The sequence below is a fragment of the Nomia melanderi genome, chromosome 12 (genome assembly GCF_051020985.1).
Source record: "Nomia melanderi isolate GNS246 chromosome 12, iyNomMela1, whole genome shotgun sequence".
NCBI classification, from domain to species: Eukaryota; Metazoa; Arthropoda; class Insecta; order Hymenoptera; family Halictidae; genus Nomia; species Nomia melanderi.
The window spans coordinates 4,773,370-4,794,943 of NC_135010.1; the positions used below are offsets into that span (position 1 = coordinate 4,773,370).

The window sequence follows — 21,574 nt, forward strand, 5'->3', positions numbered from 1 at the left end:
GTCCGCTGTGAATTTGTGTAATGGTACCTTTTTGTCACTGGTCTCCGCGAAACGAATAGGAGAGATGCTTTTGATAAAAAGGAATTGGATTATGTTTAGGAAGGGATTTTTGCGTCGGTGTTTTATTAAGGGATACGATTGCTTTAATACGTTTGGCGTGAAGGTGTCTCCGATGTGTTGGTGTCTGTTGTGTAGTTGAATGGGTAACGTTAATTTAACAAGTTTTATTAAAATTTCTGATAAATTTGGAAATTGAATGAATAAAATTAAAACATATATAAATTAATAGAATTAATAAACAGAATAATAATTATTTAGAATAATAATTTAGGAAAACAATAATATTCACATCACACACAACTCGTCACTGTAACTTTTCACCGCAAGTAGAAACATCAAGCACTGGTCAGGCGGTCCAATTCGGAAGCATTCATATTTGATGAATGAACTAAGAATACTTATATTTAATCAAAATTTTCTGAAGCAATTTAAAAATACAAGAATTAACTGAAGTTCCGTTTTCTTTTTTAAAAATCTCAATCAATACAATATAAAATAACGATCTCTTATACTCTCAGAATTCACGCAGTCAAAGTTGGCAATGCATAAAATCTACGGATTACTGTCACTTCTTGTTTTATTCAAATTTGATTCCACTTATTCAAACTGAAATCATAGCAAAATAAAATTCAACAGAAATAAAACATTATTCTACACTTTCGATTTGATTTTTGTACACTAATATCACTATCATAATACCATTTCAGTAAATGTTCACAAAATAATCAATCCATTATATTCCAAACAACCTCTTTGCCATCAAATATTGCCAACAAAGCGAAAGGAAATGGCGGAACGGCACTCCCGGGGATATACATTGGTCGCGTTTTGATTTTTCCGTAGCACTCGAGGCGCTCTCGAACAGATCAGATCCGTTCCGCCAATGGGAAGACCTTGGTCAACGATCACTCGACAATTGGACCCGGCAACAATTTCCTATCCGCCTGGGTTTCAATTTCAATGTATTCAGAGAGCGTTCCACCGCTGCACGCTATAAATCTCGAAATTTATAAATTTGGAACTATAGACCGCAGTTATTATAACCAAATTGCAAAAGAAACAGAGGGCAATAGATATTTTTCCAAACAACATGGTCTGATAGCAAATAATAATTATAACTGATCGAAATTTTTTTTAATTGCCGATAATTATTATTGTTCAGAGAAATTTAATTGAATGCGGATTTAGAAAATTTCATTGTTTTGATCGAACGAAGAACTATACACCAAAATACATTATAAAAATTAATTTCTCTAATGAATAATAATTACCGATAATAAACAAATTTCCGATCACTTATAATTGTTATATATAACAAAAATGTGTGATTTTTTAAGCACGGAGTCTTTCAAAAAATTTTCTCTACATTTTGTAATTAATATATTGATTGCTATAGTGGTCACCGATGATCATTATTATAAAGCATTACAATAATTAGTATACAATAACGAGTACTGTGATACCAAATCATTAATAATTATTTTTAATATCATTTCTCATTTTTACGGAAAAATAGTAATTGTCATAAAGAAAAATTTCGTTATAGTCAACGTGCCTGTGTAATTAATACTCACGATTATAATAATAAACGACTTTTAGTTCCCGACTCTTCCACAAAAATTTCTACGATAACCATTATTCTCGGTCTCTGCTCAGAATCCATCCTTCGCGATTCGCATCGATATTCGCATGTCCTTCACTAATTACAATAATAAGCGAGTTCCAGTTGCCGACTTTTACCGCAAAAAATTCTGCGAAAACCGTTATTTTCGATTTCTGTTCAGAAACCACCTTCATCGGTATCGATATTTGCGGATTCGTCGCTGCTTGACGCGAGACACGCGGTATATTTCTTATCGTTGTGGGAGTCGTTTCGTTTTTTCTCCCTAAAAAGAAGAAGAAAAAAAGGAGAAAACGCATTGTTTCTTCTGCCGGTTGAACGAGTACGTCTCGCGGGAATTTTTGCCCATTTGACGCTCCGCTCGGAGGAAGTATTGGAATGGTTTTGCGAGGCGAGCCGCGGCGCTCTTTGTCGCGCGAGCGGCTGCCTCGGAGCTTCTCTGAAATTTCAGAAACACTGGCGGCGGATTATTTCAAGAATTTCTTCAATAATGAACTTGCCGGGGGGAAATTAAAAGCCGGCCGGATCGTCCAAGAATTTATATCGATGGTATTGTACTCTATAACTCAGCAAAGCTTTATTAAATAACTTTGTACAGGGTTTCGATTTTATTGGGCATTCTAATTTTTCGCTCTGTTTCGCGGTTTCAATGAAATCGTGACTGAGCCTGTGCAAGCAGAAAGTGATCTCGCGGTGCGATACAATAGTTTGGTTTTCTTCCTTTTTCGTTAACCTCTTGCCATACAATAACGGGTGAGACTTGTGGGGATTTTGAGATTGATTTAAGAAACATCGATGTTCGTCGTAGCACATGGATCGGAAATAAACTGTTCTGCTATTTTCAGTATTTCAGCTATACAGTTAATATGTAATAGGTGAAATGTTTCTTGACATTTCTTGTAAATTATTGATAGCAGAATTCGTTAGTGAAGCTAACGCGCGGGGATCATATAACTAGGGGTTAAGATTTTCTTTGTAAGCGTGTTTATCAGGTTGGAGGGATTATTAAGACTGATTAATAAGTCTGATATGAATAGCTTTGAGTAAATAAATGAAAACATAGCACGGATCATTAAACATGGAAATTTTGTAGAATTAACGCTACTTAAAGTACGATTAAAAAACCTGTTGTGATTTCATTAAAGTTTCATGTAGAAAACTAACATAAATATTGCTTTGATAAGACTTTGTGGTTACACGTTTAGCAATGAGGTTTATAGTAAAAAAATTGGTTAAATAACGAGATTAATTAAAAGTTGGGTAACTGAAATTAACAAAGGTTTTCACATTTTGTGTGACGAGTATGCTTTTAATGTTTGCCATCACGAATTATCCTCTACAAATACGGACTTGTGTAAATATATACCGTCGAATCGTAAACAATCATAAACCCGGATTAAGGAGATTCAACAATTCTGAATAAAAAAAATTCAAATTTATGTTCTCAATGTATTAGTTCCGAAATAAACTAATTGGACTATGTGCATTTCATGGACTCGGTGGTCCTGCATTCATATTTTGGATTTACATTCGAGTGTAACGTATAAGCTTAAACGTTGGAGCTCTGTGTCAGCTCAATTTAAACCCGTATTTTCGAGAATCCCATCGTATACACGTAAATTCAGATGTTGTGATTGTCAAAAATACGTGGACAAAATAAATTATTCATTGAATGCTGTTATATCTATGCACACAATGCACAAAATAAACACTTTCTATCTACATTTCTCTTTATTTACTGATACTCTTTTGTTCATATATATTTTTGTGAAGAAAATGTTTATAATAGAAAACATTAATTACCTGAAGCAAAAAATGATGTAAATGATAACATAATATAAGAAACATACGTCTGGGTCAATCATTAACTGTTAGAAGATTTCAGTGAATTATTATTATTTCATAAGTTAACACGTTGACTGCCGTGGAAATATATGTATTTTTTCATAACAGACATAAATAAGACAAGAAACAATTATTAATTATATGATTGTACAGTTTGTACGTTATACATACTACTATAACTATTTCTAGCCATTTTTGTACTTTTGAAACATTACAATTTTATACTCTCATACTTTTATACTTTTATACTTCTATACTTCTATACTTCTATACTTCTATACTTCTATACTCCTACACTTTTAATAACCATATCATCAAATCTCATCCATCCCCAACTTTCCTTCGACTCTCTCTAAACAACTAAAAACCACCAATCACCTGTAACAACACCCATCGTCACGTTAAAATCCTATCATTAGACATTTCCAAATTCCAGTAGCGGTGAGAGCGGCGCGAGCAGCGTATCCGGTTCGAGGACGAGCCTATCCATGCAAGAGGACCCTAGCTCCCCAACCCCGTGGAAGCACCGGCGACGAGCGTCCACATTCAACGAGGCTCACCTGGAGCGCGCGGAGTCCGGCTCACCGAAGACGCTCAGGAAGCGGTCGTTCAGCTTCCACGAGCAGCCCGTGTTCAGCCGAGCAGTCACTTCGAGAAAAGACTCCTCGAACGAGGACGCTGGTCAGAGGAAACCCGCCGAGAAGCAAGACGGCGAGCTCAGCCTGCCGCCGCCCTGCACGTGCCCTTATTTCGGGGAGTCCTCTAGAAGGCAGCCGCCGCAGCCGACCAGCGAGATCGTGATCGTGTCCAGCGACACGATGAAACCGATCACCGGCAAGAGTTTCGAAGGTAACATCCTCAAAGGCAACAACAGCGGGAGGATCGAGTCCAGCAGGAGCTACGAGCTGAACTCCGTGGTCACGTGGAGAGGAGGGAGGAGGGGGTCTAGTTTGGGTAAGTCTTGGACCGGACCACTGCACCGGAAGTGCACCGCACGAATCGAGGAAGGTCGGGATGTATTTCGTTGCTTCGTAACGCCAAATTTGTGTTTTGGATTTTGGAGTTTGTGGAAGTTTGTACGTTGGAATGTGGAAATTGGTTTCTTTTGTGGTTCGTTGATTGGGAAGACGTTAACCCCTTGTCTTTTAACTACGTGTTAGAATCGAGGTATAGGTTTTCAACATGATTTAACAAATATAGATATTACTCGATTCATTCGAATTCGAAGTAAATATTATTTTTATGTAATCAATTATGATACTGAACAGCAAACGTAGATATAAAGTGCACATAGAATTCTTCTCTTTTTCTAATGAAAAGTGACAAAGTAGCCGGATCGATCAGAGTCAAGAAAGAAGTCATAAGGCAAGATTTGGGTGGTTCTTTTGGCGAAGAGCGGCAGTGATAGATATGAATTGTTTGAATTTTTTTTTTTAATATATTCTTTATGCGATGGAAAGTTAGATTTGTGATTTTGATGGAATATATGTTGATATTTTATATTCTCTTAATAGGGATAATATATACTTATTAATTAATGTTCAGTATTTTATATAAACGTTCAAATAGATTTCGAACAAGAAGCAGACGTTTACTATGAAAATGTAAATCGATTTTCACATGTCACAATCAATGTAGATGAATCATCCACAAGGAATCTCCAAAGTGCAAAAGTATAAATTCGGCTTAACTCTTTATAGGCAATCCTTTCTGAAATGTGAAAAGTATTACAGTTTCCTCTTGCGTTGCATATTGTGGATTATGGGCAAAGCAAGATTAAGTAAAAGATTTTTGTCTTTAAATAAAATTCCTTTTTTTTACTTTTGTATATTGAATTATACCTACTGAGAAAGTTGTTAATATACTATAGAAATTTATGAATTTATAGAATTTCCCAATCTGTAAAATTCAATAGCAGAATAACTTTTCTGTTTAAAAGTTAATGTTTGAATTACTTTTATTTACATTTATACCTGTAGTCTATGCAGTTATTAGCAACAATAATTTGCGCCTCTTTCTATTGATAAATGAAGAATTCATTATACCTATTGTAGCTGTGAACTATAAAGGGTTAAATCCGTACCGTTTTATTTACAAGATAAAGTTTGTTTACAATGTCATTGTATTTGTATCAAAGATTACATGTTATTTAATAGTTTTTCAAACGTTTTTAACTGTAGAAAACAATTTAGTGCTATTTAAAACAAAATTCTACGTTGATATTAAAAATACATATTTAATTAGAAATTAAAAATTTGATCAAATGAAATTATAAAAGAAAGAAGAGGCCATTGAATAGTATGTACCATTTAATGTAAATAAAATGGCATTGTAAACAATTTTATTTCCATAAAAACGATACGGACTTATGATTCAACTTAAAACACCATAGATTTCATGACTAGTATTTGTAATTTAATATAAATATTTTACCTATCGGAGCTTACATTTATTGACAACTGAATATTGAAAATAAGAAAATGTTTTTCATTTCAACTCTGAACCACCAATCATTTTAAAGAACATAATCTAATAATTATATTTGGAATTATTATATAAAATGCAAGTATTGGCCCACTTGACAGAGTAATATAGGTGTTGTTAAACCTATTAACAGGCTTCCGGTATGTAAAGTGGTAACTCAAATATGTCTATCATTTTTCAAAATAAGTAACTGTAAGGAAATTATATTCTGCCATTTCACTGTGTGCAATATCTCAAAATGAAAGTATCTTCTTAAAAATTAACTAACAGTAACTCAGAAATTTAAATCTTGAAAAAATCACCAGAAAAATTTGGACATGTTTGGGTTTAATTAGAGCAGAGTTTAACATTTCTAGACGTTGTCTTTCAATTTATGCTTATTTCAAAATATATTCGAATGCACTATGAACAGCCAAAGTTGGAATTTCCATTTTATTTTTACTATCGTAGATATTTAAATTTTGCATAGTTCTTATCTCTTGCCATATGATTCAGTAAAAATTGTATTAATAACATTAAATCAATAAAAGTTGAATGAAAGATGTAAAAACTATTAGCACTGACGTTGCGATGGATTAATCGCGATAAGTGTTTACCAATGGACGCGATAATCTCTGCAGTGAAGTCGTATTGACCAAACATCGTTTATAATACAATATACTCACTAATGACCAAAGTGCAAATGTTTATGCAAATTTAGTATCTCAAAGGAAATCTTTAAAAAATAAAAAAAAACTATAATTCGTATATTAATATGTTCTCACAGTACGAATAAAATATGTAATAACAGTATCTGACTTCATTAATCTGTTGCTTTATTATTATATTCACGTTTTGTAAAATCTACTTTAACAAGAATTAAAAAGAGAATAATAATTATTTATTAGATTTCACGTTATTTAACATTTATCTTTGTCCTTATCTTAGCATTTATTCAATACGCCCCATAACTATCAAAATAATCTTGTTATTACTCTGATCTTCATAAATATTTAAAAAAGATGAAAATTTGCATAAATATTCAGTTTATTTTACTACTGCGTTTAATAGTATCGTAATGCTTGCATTAATATCACGACAAAAAAGATTTGTTAATCGCATGTGGTAATGTTACACGCTTAACAAATTCAGCGATATTTAACAATGAGAAAATTTGAATGGTCTCATAAAAGAATATCAAATAGGAACGAATAGTTTGCAGTCGCTGAATAGCTGAATAGGAAAGAATGTTTACAATTAGTCGTCGATTAAAAATACAAATGGCCGACGATTAATTGCTGTTTCCGTTTGTAGATCAATTGACGTTCAATTTGTACGTCCATAAACAAATCGCTTTTTACAGAAAGATTGCTATTGTAGCCACTCCACTGAAACGATTTCAATCACGGTAAACACAATGCAATTTTCCATGAGGTTCAATCTACACTAGTTCAAATAAAATAAAATAGTATGGTGTGCTCTACGAGGCATTACATACAGAAATATTGCACACCGTTCTGAAACACCCTCGATATGAACAGCTTTAGAAAATTAATTTAGTCCACATATATTACACAATATTTATCAATATTGTGTCTTGTAACATTTTAAAATTTATTTAATTATTCTGTAATTCATCCATGACTAGTAATTTAATCTAATTTAATATTATTCTATTCAGAATTTTTTCATGAACAAGTCGACTAGAATTATTTCATCGCAAATAATTGATTTGCTCACAAATAAAAATAATTCTACTGAAAATCTCTAGATGTACTATCTAGGAATTATTTGATAACAAAACGTTGTTATTGTATTTTCATAGCAAAAAGAATTACAATATACACATTTTTTAAATGTCGTTTAAAAGTTTTTTTTCTCACTCCATATTGCAATGGTTAATAGTTATATTATCAATAAAAATACGAAATTAAGTTTCGCAGTTAATGAAAAGTAGAATTAGCAGGAATATTAAATGGCCAATATTGAGTTGTAATACACTGTTTTGATTAAATCTTCGTAAAACAGTAACTTGTTCAGGTGATTATCTGTGAAATGTGGTTTAAACGAACGCAACAAGTGTCTTATTGGAGTTGATATCGAAGTGGAAGTTACATTCATGGAACTGACTGAAAAGTTGTGAAGTTTCGTTTTCCAACAAACCTGGAATATTAATGGATGATGAAACTAAGTAATAGAAGCTTGGAAACACATTCTTTGTTGTTGCAGTTTGCATTTAAAAATTTTAAAGACTAACAAATATGTAGATTATTGATTTCTTATATTAGGTTACTGTATAAGTAAAATTTTTTTTTATACTAATTGTGAGGAAAAAATGTAAAACACATTTTTAATCACTGATCAGTTAATCGTTACTTAATTCTTATTAGAATATATAGATTGATATTCTATATAAAAGGATAGCAAACAGGAATCCAAAAAAATATAAAACACAATTCAATTCAATACTGTTTCTAACTCAATGTTAATATATTAAAAACACTAAGAGAAGAAGTCTCTGTTTAACTTCAGTGTTCGTAAATTTAAGTTATATATTAAATACAAAAGTTTAAGTAGACTTGCCAAGTTTCCCACATGAAAAACAAAAAATTGGGGTTTTGAACATTTTTTGTACATTCATTCAGTTGAAATTAAACAAATTGCTAAAAAGTACGATACTATTAATATCTTGTTTTCATAAAGCAGACATATATTAAAGTAAATAAAAGTAATTAATATATTTTTAGTAATCAAATTTTAATTACAACAACGTATTTATAAAGAAATATTTTTCACTTTTCAGAACCTATCTAACGTCAGTCAGTAACATAAATCATTGTCCATAAAATGTTCAAAACCCCCATTTTTTTTAAATATTTGAAATTTCGTAAGTCCATATATAATTTTCTGACCGATTAATTACAGGGTGTCCCACCTAACTTCGATACCTTAAACATCTCACTTGTTTATAATACAGAGAACTGTTAAAGGAAAACATCATTCAGTTTGAAAGAACAAATATTGCGCTGAACAAAAGATTTGGTAAACATTTCTAACAAAAAGCCTTTTTAACAATATCCTTCAAAGGTAAATATATTACTATTTTCTTACCAAGAACAACAAGCAGTATGAATTTATGTCACCAGAATTACATACTTTCATTAAAAACACAACACTGGTGATTATGAACTCCTGAAAAGTAACACTACCTCACCAAAAACTTGCTCACTACAATATGTCTCTATTCAAACCAAATAACCATTCCCTCAAACATTTTCTCCTACCATCAAAAACTCGCCATCACACTAAAGATTCCCAAGTTAAAAATACCCGATACATCAAACCAATTCAAAGCTAATGATTAGCTGCTAGGACCCAACAGTTAGCTCTCAACCCCCTAAACTCTACAGCCCAAACTCCTAATCAAATAACAAGCCCAAAAACTACAATCCCCACTTTTATAATATTCCAGGATGCACGAGGACCGCACTGCTATCAACAAAAGCGATCCCCATCAGAAGAGCAGCGACAATGCGTGCTCACAACGGTGCTGCCAGCATCGGCTCTAAGCCGAGTAGTAATTCGTCTTCGCCGTGCCTGCACAGATACTCTAGTCAGGTGCGCAGCCATCATTCGAGGACCAGCAGCGTGGTGTCCAGAAACAGTTCCAGACACGGTCGGATTATCCAGCTGGAGCAGAAAGCGACGAAGGTGCTAGGCGTCGTCTTCTTCACCTTCGTCATCCTTTGGGCCCCCTTTTTCGTCTTAAATTTAATCCCAGCGGTGTGTCCTGATTGCGAGCGTCAGATAGACCACACTATCTTCGACCTGGCCACCTGGCTGGGCTACGCCAGCTCGATGGTCAATCCTATCTTTTACACGATCTTCAACAAGGTCTTCCGGCAGGCCTTCAAGAAGGTTTTGCTCTGCAGATACAGGAACCAACCATGGCGGCCGTCTAGGTAGGCCTTCGACCCCGGGAGACCGGGGATCGCTGTGACCAGAGTTTGAGGCTCTAGGACACGGGTGAAGATATTCTGACGGAACTATGAAGAATTACTTTAGTGTCCGAGTGAGAGATCGTTGGGAGGATTGTTAAGAGTGAGATAAAGAAAGGAATAAACGGACAGAGGTGAATTTTCATCGGGATTTAACGTCGACCGTGATTTAAACCTTTAATCTGCTGGAGAAATGATGCTCTTCGGCTTAAGCAGATCGAGTGAACAGTAATCCTCAGTGGTTGTTTGTAGAGTAGTTATTGCTTTGATGGAAGAATTTTGTTGGAAATAATGAAATCGCGTTCGTGTGGAAGGCTCAAATACAGTGGATGGTTTGTAGTGTAAGATCTTCTTTAGCTCTTCCGCGCGATGTTTCAACGATTAATACGTTAAGGGGATGATGAACGGTTTATCTTCCAGTTAGAGGTAGAGGATGTTAAAAAGGGATTGAGTGGGCTGAGATTGGAAGCTTGAGACGGCTCGACTCTGCATTACTCTGGTTGAGGGTGGTAGAACTGTTACTAGGATGAAGTTTACAGAGTTTTGTTTAGGAAATTTAGAAGTTTTAGTGATTGTTTTATTTAGTCCCTAGTCTGAGGTGTTTCTGATGATTCTTTCCTGAATTTGTATCAATAACATTGTATCCGATATTACTAATTTAGTAGTTTACTGATTTTATTAAAGAACTAATAGTCACTTCACTAATTTATTAATTTATTTTAGTAATTTAGTTATAAAGTTTGACAAGTAGGAATGTTGTACTTGCGCACACATGTTTATGAGATTGTAAATAATAATAGAAATAAAATACAAATTAAATTATATTCCAATCGATGAAACCGAGATATTGTACAGAGTGATAGACTAGTTGTATCTGATGCAAGACCATTTATTTGTTGCGATTTTCTGACACGATTTGCAATTAAAATGGAAGATATGGCTTTAAATATTTAAGAGAATGCTCATGTTCGATTTAAATGGTTATTCAGGTTCATAAGGATAAATTGCTTAACAAGAAATATAGCATGCAATGAAGAATGTTCTGAATTGTTTTATGCAATTACCACGACTCAGTTCTATTGTGAGTCATTTTAAGAAGCTGTCGTTATATTTACACTCTGGGACGTACACTAATAGATAAAAGGATAAGGCACTGTAACAATCTCTGGATTATGCATCAACTTGTACGTACATACACATAAACAAATTTATGTAACAAAAATACCAAGCATTCATTCTGAAATAATACATTACAAAGTAAAATAAATTGTTCGACCAATCAGTTGTTTATACAGAAATTATGAAATTAAGTTTATATTGTAACATGTAACCCAGTGAATTAGAAGAAGCATTAAAAACAAATGAAATTACGCATTTTCTTGTAATAATAGTAAATACAATTTTTTAAATGAATTTATTTAAATAATTTAAATCTAATTGTTAAAAAATTTAATTTATTTAAATACTTTCATCGCATTAAGAATAAAATATTATTGTAATATATAATTCTTACTGTACTTTTGGTTTAACCGTTGGTACCATTTTCGTTTAAAAATACGCGTACACTGACATCGGAACGAACGAGTTGAAAAAGACAAATCTATTAGAGTCAACCAGACCTCACACGAATAATGCAGGGTTGAATCTTCCATTCGACGAATAGAGATTGCTCAAGAGCCGAGGAATTCTCGAAGAACACTCGAGTCGAAGAATTGTTGCGACAGGAAGACAATCGAAAACGTTCCGATCGCGAGGTCCGAGCTTGGTTCTCGGTAACGCCGACCGGAAATTAAGATGCAGCTCGCCGGAATCGCTGTAATTTGGTCGCGAAACGTTTATGAACTTTTAACGAGCAACGCGGAAAGCACGCGGGACGAAGAATCGGCCATGGAAGCCAGTCAAAGCGAATTTCGGCCATTAACTCTTTACGGACGAAGAATTTTTGAAGTGTTCTAAACATTTCGCAGAGGAAGTTAAATTGTATACAGGTCTCGTACATTCCCACGGCAAAGAAACCTTTCCACTGATCTCTTGTTATTTAATACTAAAACTATCAGACGGGTTAAAACAACTAATTCCTGATTTCTTCCTTTTGCAATTATTAAAAAGATAACAGATGTTTCTATAAGAAGATATTAGAGAAATTAATTTAGCAAGTATGCAAACTGAATTTTAAATTAATTAAAGTCTCAATAGATGCACTCCTCGAGTTTCTATAAAGAAATATCAAAAAATCAATTTAGCTGCTCGGTAATTATAGTGTTAAACGGTTTACTTACGTCTTTGCGACTTTGCATTCGAAATATGGAAGTGTCACGTCGCCAAAATAATGGTATTCGTCCTTAAAGGGTTAATACGGTACGTGCACACGAGTTATTAGATTATTAATGTCACCGTGCGAATGGGTATCGCCTCCTTCGAATGAAACCTCGGATTTGCATTGTCCTTTCGTAACAAATCGGTCTGATCCGATGCCTTATTCCAAAAAAAGACTTCTGCGTATGATCAGACTTGTCTCTGGACAAGAGATGGGTTCGAATCTTTTTCACTTTTGGGATATGTTAACATGGTGGGCAATTTTCGATGAGATTAACTTATATCACTATATACGAGAAATGTCAACTATAGTATTGTTAGTTAATGTACTTTAAATAAATATGCTGACAAAATATTTAATATTCTTTAAATGATGTAGTAATTAAAGAGATTTCTCGTTTCAGGTACAGAATGTCTTGATAAATTCATACATGGAAAGTGAAGAAGACTCACCAATTCGAAGTTTTTAAATAAAATTTAATTTACTAATAGAGGTTTACTCATCGCTTGAAATTAGTAATAAGTTTCCTAAGTATTATCAATTCTAATTACAACTAGTAGGAAAACTGTAGCTAATTTTATGAAACATCGATGACGATGCATCACTGATAGTTATTTACAAACGAAGAGCTTATTTTCACTTTCGGTACAAACTAGGTGATTTAAAGAATACTAAATAATAATATAGTAATATTAAGTAACAATAAGGTATTTGAGCTTTTTCACATAGTGATATAGGTTAAACTCATTGAAAATTGATGAGTGTGTCAATATTAGACAAAAAGAGAAAAGGACTCAAACCTATCGTTTATCTAGAGACATGTTCTAGAACAAACCTCAAGGGACTTTGAAGCTGATGCTACTTTCATGAGACTTTTTTAGTTGGCAATACATGGATCATAACATATCGTACAAATAACAACAAAAATTCAGACTCATCAATTTTCCAGGGACTAATGCCGAGGCAAATCTCATTGTGTACAGGAGCCTTAAGGAGACACGTTATGAACGTGAAGTGTAATCCCGTGTTAACCCATTTGCATCGTTAGGAGATTTAGAGCTCGCATTAGGCAATGTTTAACCATTAAATCTGTAACGCATTCAATGATTAAATAGGCACAACTTGTTATATTAATTAAATATTCTATTATCTATCACCACGCTGAATATTCTATTATTGATCACAATGTGAAATGGACGCATTGATTCCATCACTGAGTAATTAGAGATTAAAGTAGGAGTCTTAATGATTGAATGGATCAATGATCCAATTGGTTACTTGATTGTCAATCAGATTAATAATTATGTATAATATTGTTAAAGAGTTTTGTTATTTCTCGATCGCACTTTAAAAATTGATCTAAATAGTAGATAGAATGAAAACTGTATATACCTTGCATAAAATTCATTAATACTTTTAGTCAACAATCAATAACTAGGAATTAATAGTAATAATTAGAGAAGCGACGTTAACTTTATCAATGATTGCTGATGATTCGATTTTGATGATTTAAGAACATTCGAATGAATACAATTGATGAGAATACTTGTTATTTGCAGTTAGTAAATTATGTAAATACCTGTTTCATTTGATAGAAAGAATGAACTTATAGGACCCAAAGATTTTGTATTGTACATACATCCCTACACGATGTAAATGGATTAACAAACGCTTTTGCTACTAAGGTATTCCCTCCTTATAATCGCGCCCCAACGATCTCGTTATAAAAGCGACGCTATCCCTATCGGATCGTGACATTTTCGTTTACTTACATATCCTCGTCGCTTTCACCGTTAGGGGTACGGAAAAGTCTTTTCGCATTTCAAACCGTGCGATTTCAATATTTCGAATCTGAGCCAACAAGTTTCCATAAAGAGGAAATGGAAAAGATGATTCAAACATGCGAATAGGTCCTTGAATATGACAGCGATAATGTCATTACTTAAATACAGGTAATTAGTGTTGTAAAAACGAGTCTTGAACCTCAAGTCTCGAAAGTTGCAGCCGAACTCAGGATTTAAGATGTAAAAACTGGTCTTTAACGCTCGAATCATTATGCTTGAAGACTCGAGGCGATTTGATTCTTCGAGCATAAAGACTTTAGCGTTGAAGATGAACGAGTTAAGTTTACCTTTTTTATCTGAAGGCAATATAGGTCTTTATAAAAGCGTTTTAAATCGTGTTAGTTAGATTAAATTCTTTAAATCAGCTTAACATATTATATGCAAATAAATCATATGCGCTGAAATTTAAAGAAAGAATTTTCGAATAAAATTGTCAGTCAGTAAGGTGTTAAGGCTCAGATCGAGCTTTTAAAGCTAAAATGCTGAGCACTGACGCTTCAGAGACTCAGTCTTTAACCATTTGAGGCCCAGGGGCCATTGAAAAAACACTGTCGAAAACTACCGAACAGCACAATAATGTTTGCCTGAATTAATTAATCAAGCGGCGCGATAGCGCTTTTCTTATTTTGTGTCGACAAATACCAGTCAGCGCGACAGCGCTTGATTGAATTTATGTTTGCTGGTGCCAAGTAACGGATTCACACTCGTTTCCACGTCGTCAAACTTGTATTATCTTTATAATTTTTTTCAGTAAAAATTATTGAAAAGATGACAACAAAATATAAAATGTCTTACTTGTATTATTTACATAAAAAAAAGAAAAAAAAAACTAGCGACAGCATGTACGTATGGAAAAAAAGTTGAGCGCACTATTTCGACAGACTGTGAGCGTACCATCAGTTGTCCGTAGCGTATAAATATACTGGGTCTTTTCGACATAAAATCTAAACAGCGCTATCGAGCTGCTTAGGACTTAAACGGTTAAGGTTGAGCCTTAAAGCTTCGAGGACTTGAACTTTATGAAATATTAAGCCTGCAATATTGAACTGTGACGCTTCGAGGACTTGAACTTTATAGAATATTAAACCCTCAAGATTCAGCATTTATGGTTCAGCTTTGAACCTTTAAAGACTTGAGCTTTACAGAATTCTAAGCCTTCAAGATTCCGCGTTTCAGATTCAGTTTTGAAGTTTTCAGGACTTGAGTTTTATAAGATATTAAGTCTTTAACATTGAACTCTGAAGCTTCAAGGACTTGAGCTTTATAGAACCCTAAGCCTTCAAGATTCGGTATTTAAGGTTGAGCTCTGAAGCTTCAAAGACTTGAGCTTTGTAGAACAATAAGCTTTCAAGGTTGAGCTTTGAAGCTTGGAGGGCTTGAGCATTATAGAATGTTAAGCCTTGAAGGTTGAGCCTTGAAGCTTCGAGAATTCCAGCGTTTTACAACACTATAGGTAATCACTCACTTTTTATTACTTTCCAGCGAAGTTTTACGATAAAAAGGAGAAGACTTTCCAGTACTCCTACTACTTTCCGGCTCTATCGGTAAAACAGCAGTGAATCGGTGGAAAACTAAGTATATCCACTGTTCTCGATGAACACTCTAACGTGAACTGAACGATGCGAGTGTATAAAGGGAATACTGTAGAATTGGTTGCACGGAACAAAGCTTGGCTGCGTGCGTTCTAAATACTTGCGTGCCATGAAACACTTTCGAAATATTGCAACAGAGAAGATAGATGAAATCTGTTAAATAGATTGTTGAACAAGAAGTGGACGTTCTAGAGAAACTAGCGGTTGCTAATTATGCGTTATGATTAATAGTTCTGATTATTATAGATACGCTTACGAGGTGACAATTATATTTATGATATAATGTCCCTTTAAATTAAGTTCAAGTACTCTCTTAAACAACCTTTTAAATTAACTTCTCCTCTGCGTTGTAGGGTAACTAATTTTTATGTAAAATAAAGGTTATCCTTTTCATTGAGAGATCTTTGAGTTGAATATAAATTCGTTAATAAGATTATCTTATTATTAAAATTCACACTCTAGTTGGAAAAAGGAAATTTTAAACGAACTTCGAAAAATAAATTTGTACACTGTTCTTCTGTGAAAAGTTAATGCTTACACAAGAAGAAACTAATTGTTATAACAATGTCAAAATTACACTTAGTCGAGTAGAACATAATTCCACTTATTCGGGTATCTTTCAATAGATTAAACTAGAAAGCTCTAAATTTGAAATAGAATAAGTATCGAAGGAGAAGTTCGATATAGAATTTTAATGTTAAAACCATTTTCCACTTCATGTACAACAATCTAGTGTTCTATATAAATTATAGAATATTTTAAGTGCAAGCGTTGAATATAATTTGGAATAGCCTAAAAATAATTTGTTTCATTAAGTCTATTTTAATTTTCTCAATGATTTTCAAACAATTGAATAGTCAGTTGCTGAATACACGCAAATTTTTCCGAAATTGTATGACGACATTTGATTTTTCAGAACTGTATAATTTAGTTGAACTTGTATGTATTTCTGATTCAGGAATCTCAAAGAATTTTTTTTCTATCTATATCGTATCAGACGCAATAATCGATCCAGTACAGTGGTCGTGTATTATCTGAGAGACACTCTGCCTCGTTAGTATTACTGAGTACTCGAAGCAATGGAAATGAAGACATTCAAATATTACTGAGATACAGATATCTGAAGTCACGTGATGAGAAGCTCGAAGAAAAAGTATAAAAGAATTGGAGAAGAAGCAAATATATAATCACAGGAAATTAATCGAACATAAAAACCGAACTCAACATTATGATAAATACATAATAAGATAATTATTTCTTTAAACTGGATTTTCTCAAGAGTTAATTAGTCCACTTAATTTATCGATAACGATCAATTTTTCATGAGAAATCTGGCAGTTGAATATAAACTTACACATAGTAATTTTACATATTTAAATCCTCTGATAATAATCAAATCTAAAGAAAAGACAAAATGGTTAATAATCATAGATGAATAAAGTCTTAGATACGAAAAAACAAGAATGAATTATCCACTGCAAAATACAAGTGACAAATGTTCGACATATTGGTTGCTAATGATTGTCTGCGAGACAACGAAGTTTATTCGGCTGAAAATGTGTTAAGAACACGACGTGCACGTTTCTTGGCGACTTAGTGTGCTATCTCGTACACCGGGAAGAGAAATACGCGCGCCTTAAATGTCAAGGATGTCTCTTCCGGTATGCGATCCGGGATTATCGAGGACTCAATGTAAACGGAGCTGGTTACGTCGATCACTGAAAGGTTCTGGTAATAAAACTACTCGCCAGCAGGGTAAAGGCTACGAAAAAGTGGTATCGATCCGGTGTCTCTTAGAGCGACCACGCGTGCTGGACAATACGAGATGGAAAAATCGAAATGACAGGGTAATTTCAGGTGAGATGGCTCGATCTTATTAAAATTGTCAAATATTTTTCATTTTCTCGAATGACATACTGAATCTTGTGTAGAAACCTGTTTAACTATTCTTCTTAGATAGGTATCTTCATTTTCATAAATATATTTTATTTCAGGTTCGGTATAAATGATATTTATGAAGTAATAGTTCTTTCTCAAAAAGTGGTCCATCTCTCCCTGATTTTCTGTATAGTGTTATATACGGAAGAGATTTAAATTTTGGTTTTGGTAATTGTTTCGAATCACGACTCCATTTAAATTAATGGCTCAGAATAATAGTAATCTAACTATTATATTATAATAACTTTATAATAATAAGTTATAATGTAATTGGTAATTTTTAATTACTGTTGATTATTGATATTAATAATTGTAATATTAGTAGTTACTTAATTGAAAAATATTTTAAAAACGCACTTGAGAATTTATAAATTGAAGTTAAACAAATAATAGTAATGTGAATATTAGGTTGCAAAAATTACTCTCACAATACTTTTAATATGTTTTAATAACCAGATTTAATTTAAAACACTCAAATCTATGTATTTCGGTCTACATAAGAAACCAACAGAGTTACTAACAAAATTGACAGTCTAACTGAAGGTGAAGCTAGGATGAGAAACAATTACCTTGATCATTATTGTTCACCTACGAATAATAGTTTTTTGCTCAAAAACTGAAAATAAATCTGCGCAAAAAATATGTAATGAAACAAATTTCGTTAGTTAACAGTAGCTTACTAGATTTTTACATACTGCTCTATTGTTATTTTAAAAGTTCCAACTAGAAAACCGTAAACTGTTACAATTGTTAATTATTAAATCTGTGGTTTGAAGAATGGACTATTATCAACAGTCAGAACATCTACATAAGGAGTGTTCCAATATGAGTGAATCGTTGAATTAAAATAGAATAAGAAGTATGCAAGTGTGTTACCTTTCAAACATTCCTAAGCTTGTAAATGTTAGGTTGACTCGTCGTAGAATGCAAATGTTGCGACATATTGACCGCCAAATTAATGCTGAACAATCGATTAAATGTGGTAAAACGAGCGATCGAATGTAAGATTGTATGAACGTGTTTGCGATTGTTTGCGAACGTTTGTAAATGTTTAACGACTAATGAACGACTGTTTCATGATAAATCGATACTACGTAAGTGTGACTGCGAATGTTTGACGTATTTTTCAGCTTAACCTCGACTGGTTTGAGAATGTTTGAAAAATGTGAATTTATAAAGGACCCACATGTATCGCGCGACGAAAATATTTATGTGAATCGATACTCAGAATTGTAGCAATAACGGAACTGAATATTTCGTGACAACACAAGAGATATACGTACATTGACATATTCATTTCATTACGAAATGTGCTTCATACTATTAACCATTGAATATAATATCGTTCAAACGACCATTCTGACTCTGCTCTATATTATGAATTCGATTATTTCGATTTTTGATGATCCTCTGTCATAATTCAGGCTGAACGCTACGAATAGCTTCGCAAATATTGGTCTCCAATTGCTCAATTAATTGTGTATAGTCTGCTAAAAAAACTTTTAAAAACAAACATCGACCAGTTAGTGTTTGTTTGCGATTCGACGGAAGCTCAGTAGGTCAATGATGTTGATCGCGGAGTCCTCGAAGCATACGAAACGCAACACGAATTAAAAGCAAATTTTAATATTAACTCAAATGATTTCTGTTCTTTGAACCTTTTATCACTCTAGAATAATCTGTCAAATATTACCGATGGTATGCGACAGTTTCAATAACAAAAGGCTAATAATTCACAGACGAAATTCGTTTAATACTGGAACTACGAGATGTATTAATAAGGGTGATCTATTTAAATTTAAAGGCATAAATGTTTTTCGGGAAAATTATGAAATGAATGAATTCAATGATGATCGTATAATTAAAATTGATTAATTTAATTATTGAAATATAGATTGTAGTGTTAGCTCCTTATTTTACGATTTCTTTAGAATTTATTTTAATTAAAGATATTAAAGCAATTAATAACTAATGATTTGTTATAAGAAAAATAGAAATTTATATTTCTTGTAGATCTACATCTTCTGTGAAGATCTAATATCGATAACGGAGGAACAACATTTTACATTAACCATGAATAAATAATCTTGATATGTATCAATCCCTATTTGAAATCTTTGGAACGAGAATATTATAAGAAAAGGGGTTAAAGGATCCATCACTCCTATCGAAACACTCTTTAGCCCATAAAAGAGAACGATCGATCCCTTTCCTCCCGGGAAATTCTAAATAGAACTCGCGGCGAAATTAATTCAGCGGACGCTAAGACGGGTCAAAGTCGATAACAGACCGCTGCATTATCTTGAAACAGTGAAAAGTGAATCGTGCGCGCGAACGTGCGAAAAGCAGGAAAAGAAAGCTGACGCGTATTAATTTTCTTGATAGCGTGAAATGCTTAGTCGTTTTCGTCGGATTAGCATCGATCACGATCAAATTCTATATTGAATATCAAATTTTATTATCGCGTACTCGATTTTTACTAAGATTCTAACGAGAAATGCGATACAGTTTCAAGAGAACTGCAATAAAACTATATAACGACTTGCGCTGGAAAGACGTGCCACGCACGTCGAGACGTTTCTGTTGCAAAATTCTCAATTATGTCTTTCACACATTGACAATCTTGTTGCATTACGCCCACGAGATTGTTTCGAAATGTATCACTCTATATAGAATGATTAACAAATAAAATTGGTGTACATATCAGCGTAAAATAGGTAAAAACAAAATTCATCGCGCAAGACATTGCCAACTCTCTGAATTCATTTCCAGCGCAAGTGGTTAAAATAAATTTTTGTAATGTTGTTGTAAGCAGCATTTAATATTTGGCAATTTATGGTTTTGTGTATAATTTTGGGAAAGTTAGAAACTGAATACGTTTTTAGCGGTTATCATAAGTGATCGTTTAGTATTATATTCATATTACTAAGTGGCTGATTTAGAAATTGTTCCATTGTTGTATATAATCTGACATGAAAAAGAAATTTGTTACTTTTATGACAAATTTAAAACAAAACATATGTAAAAAAAATATTGTGTAATTTAGTTGTGAAAGAAATCATAGAGCAAGAGGTTAACGTAAGATCTAACCCTCCATTCAATTATACAAAATTTTCTAGGTAAACATTCACAAGATTATATTTTATTGAACAATCGTTAATTATATTGAAAAATAATTGTTTAAAATATTGTTTGCAACAGTAAGGTTCCAGCAATGTTATAGCAAATTATTTGGAGTATCTGAAATACAATTTTCACCTGAACGAAAGAATGGAAAATTTTATTATATTAACATATAATATTTGTTATACTAAAATGTTAATTAATATAATTTACGATAAAAGAATTTTCTGCGAATAACAAGCTTAAACGAATAAGTAAAGCGAGACGGATAAAGTAATTTTACAGCGAATATCGAACTTTAATTGATAAGGAAACTGAAATGTATAAAATATGTACTGCGGATAGAGTATAACGAGTAACTATAACGTGGACGAAATATTCAGTTAACAAGCGTTCGTTCAGCTAATTATTTCAGACGAACATTTACCGGGAACGAAATGTACGTATACCCGAAAAACTATATGCAAAACAGAAATAATAACGTGTACGTTGCGAGGGCAACGTTTCCACCGATTGTACGAAATAATTAAACGGACCTGGGGCAATTGTTCGTTCGTACCTCACGAACGTAATCCTGTTTCGCATTGTTAAAGAGTTTCTAATAAAGTGAACCCTGTATGTTTGTGCGTGGGCATGAGCGAACGTGCGTGTCTGTTACATACGTGTACAAATTGTCCACAGAATTTTGCTCCGCGACGATTGCATATGCTACGTGTCAACGTGGGAGTAACTTCTCGAAACTCGCGGAAGACTTTCCGGTGAACTTCCGTGAA

The 21,574-nt window shown here is 33.2% G+C and overlaps 2 protein-coding genes across 7 annotated transcripts in view; one reads left to right on the forward strand and one right to left on the reverse strand.

Moving 5' to 3' along the window:
* The window catches only part of 5-HT2B (5-hydroxytryptamine receptor 2B), a 188,148-nt gene extending 176,822 nt beyond the window's left edge, over positions 1–11,326 (forward strand). For all 6 annotated transcript variants that reach the window (XM_076372502.1, XM_076372497.1, XM_076372500.1 and 3 more), the window contains exons 6-7: positions 3,963–4,480; positions 9,462–11,326. In XM_076372502.1, coding sequence (XP_076228617.1) covers positions 3,963–4,480; positions 9,462–9,955 — 1,012 coding nt within the window. In that variant the 3' untranslated portion in view covers positions 9,956–11,326. The remainder of the gene's footprint in view (positions 1–3,962; positions 4,481–9,461) is intronic.
* Rpn2 (Regulatory particle non-ATPase 2) overlaps positions 1–21,574 on the reverse strand; it is a 148,761-nt gene that overhangs the window by 42,031 nt on the left and 85,156 nt on the right. The gene's annotated exons all lie outside the window — the stretch shown is intronic.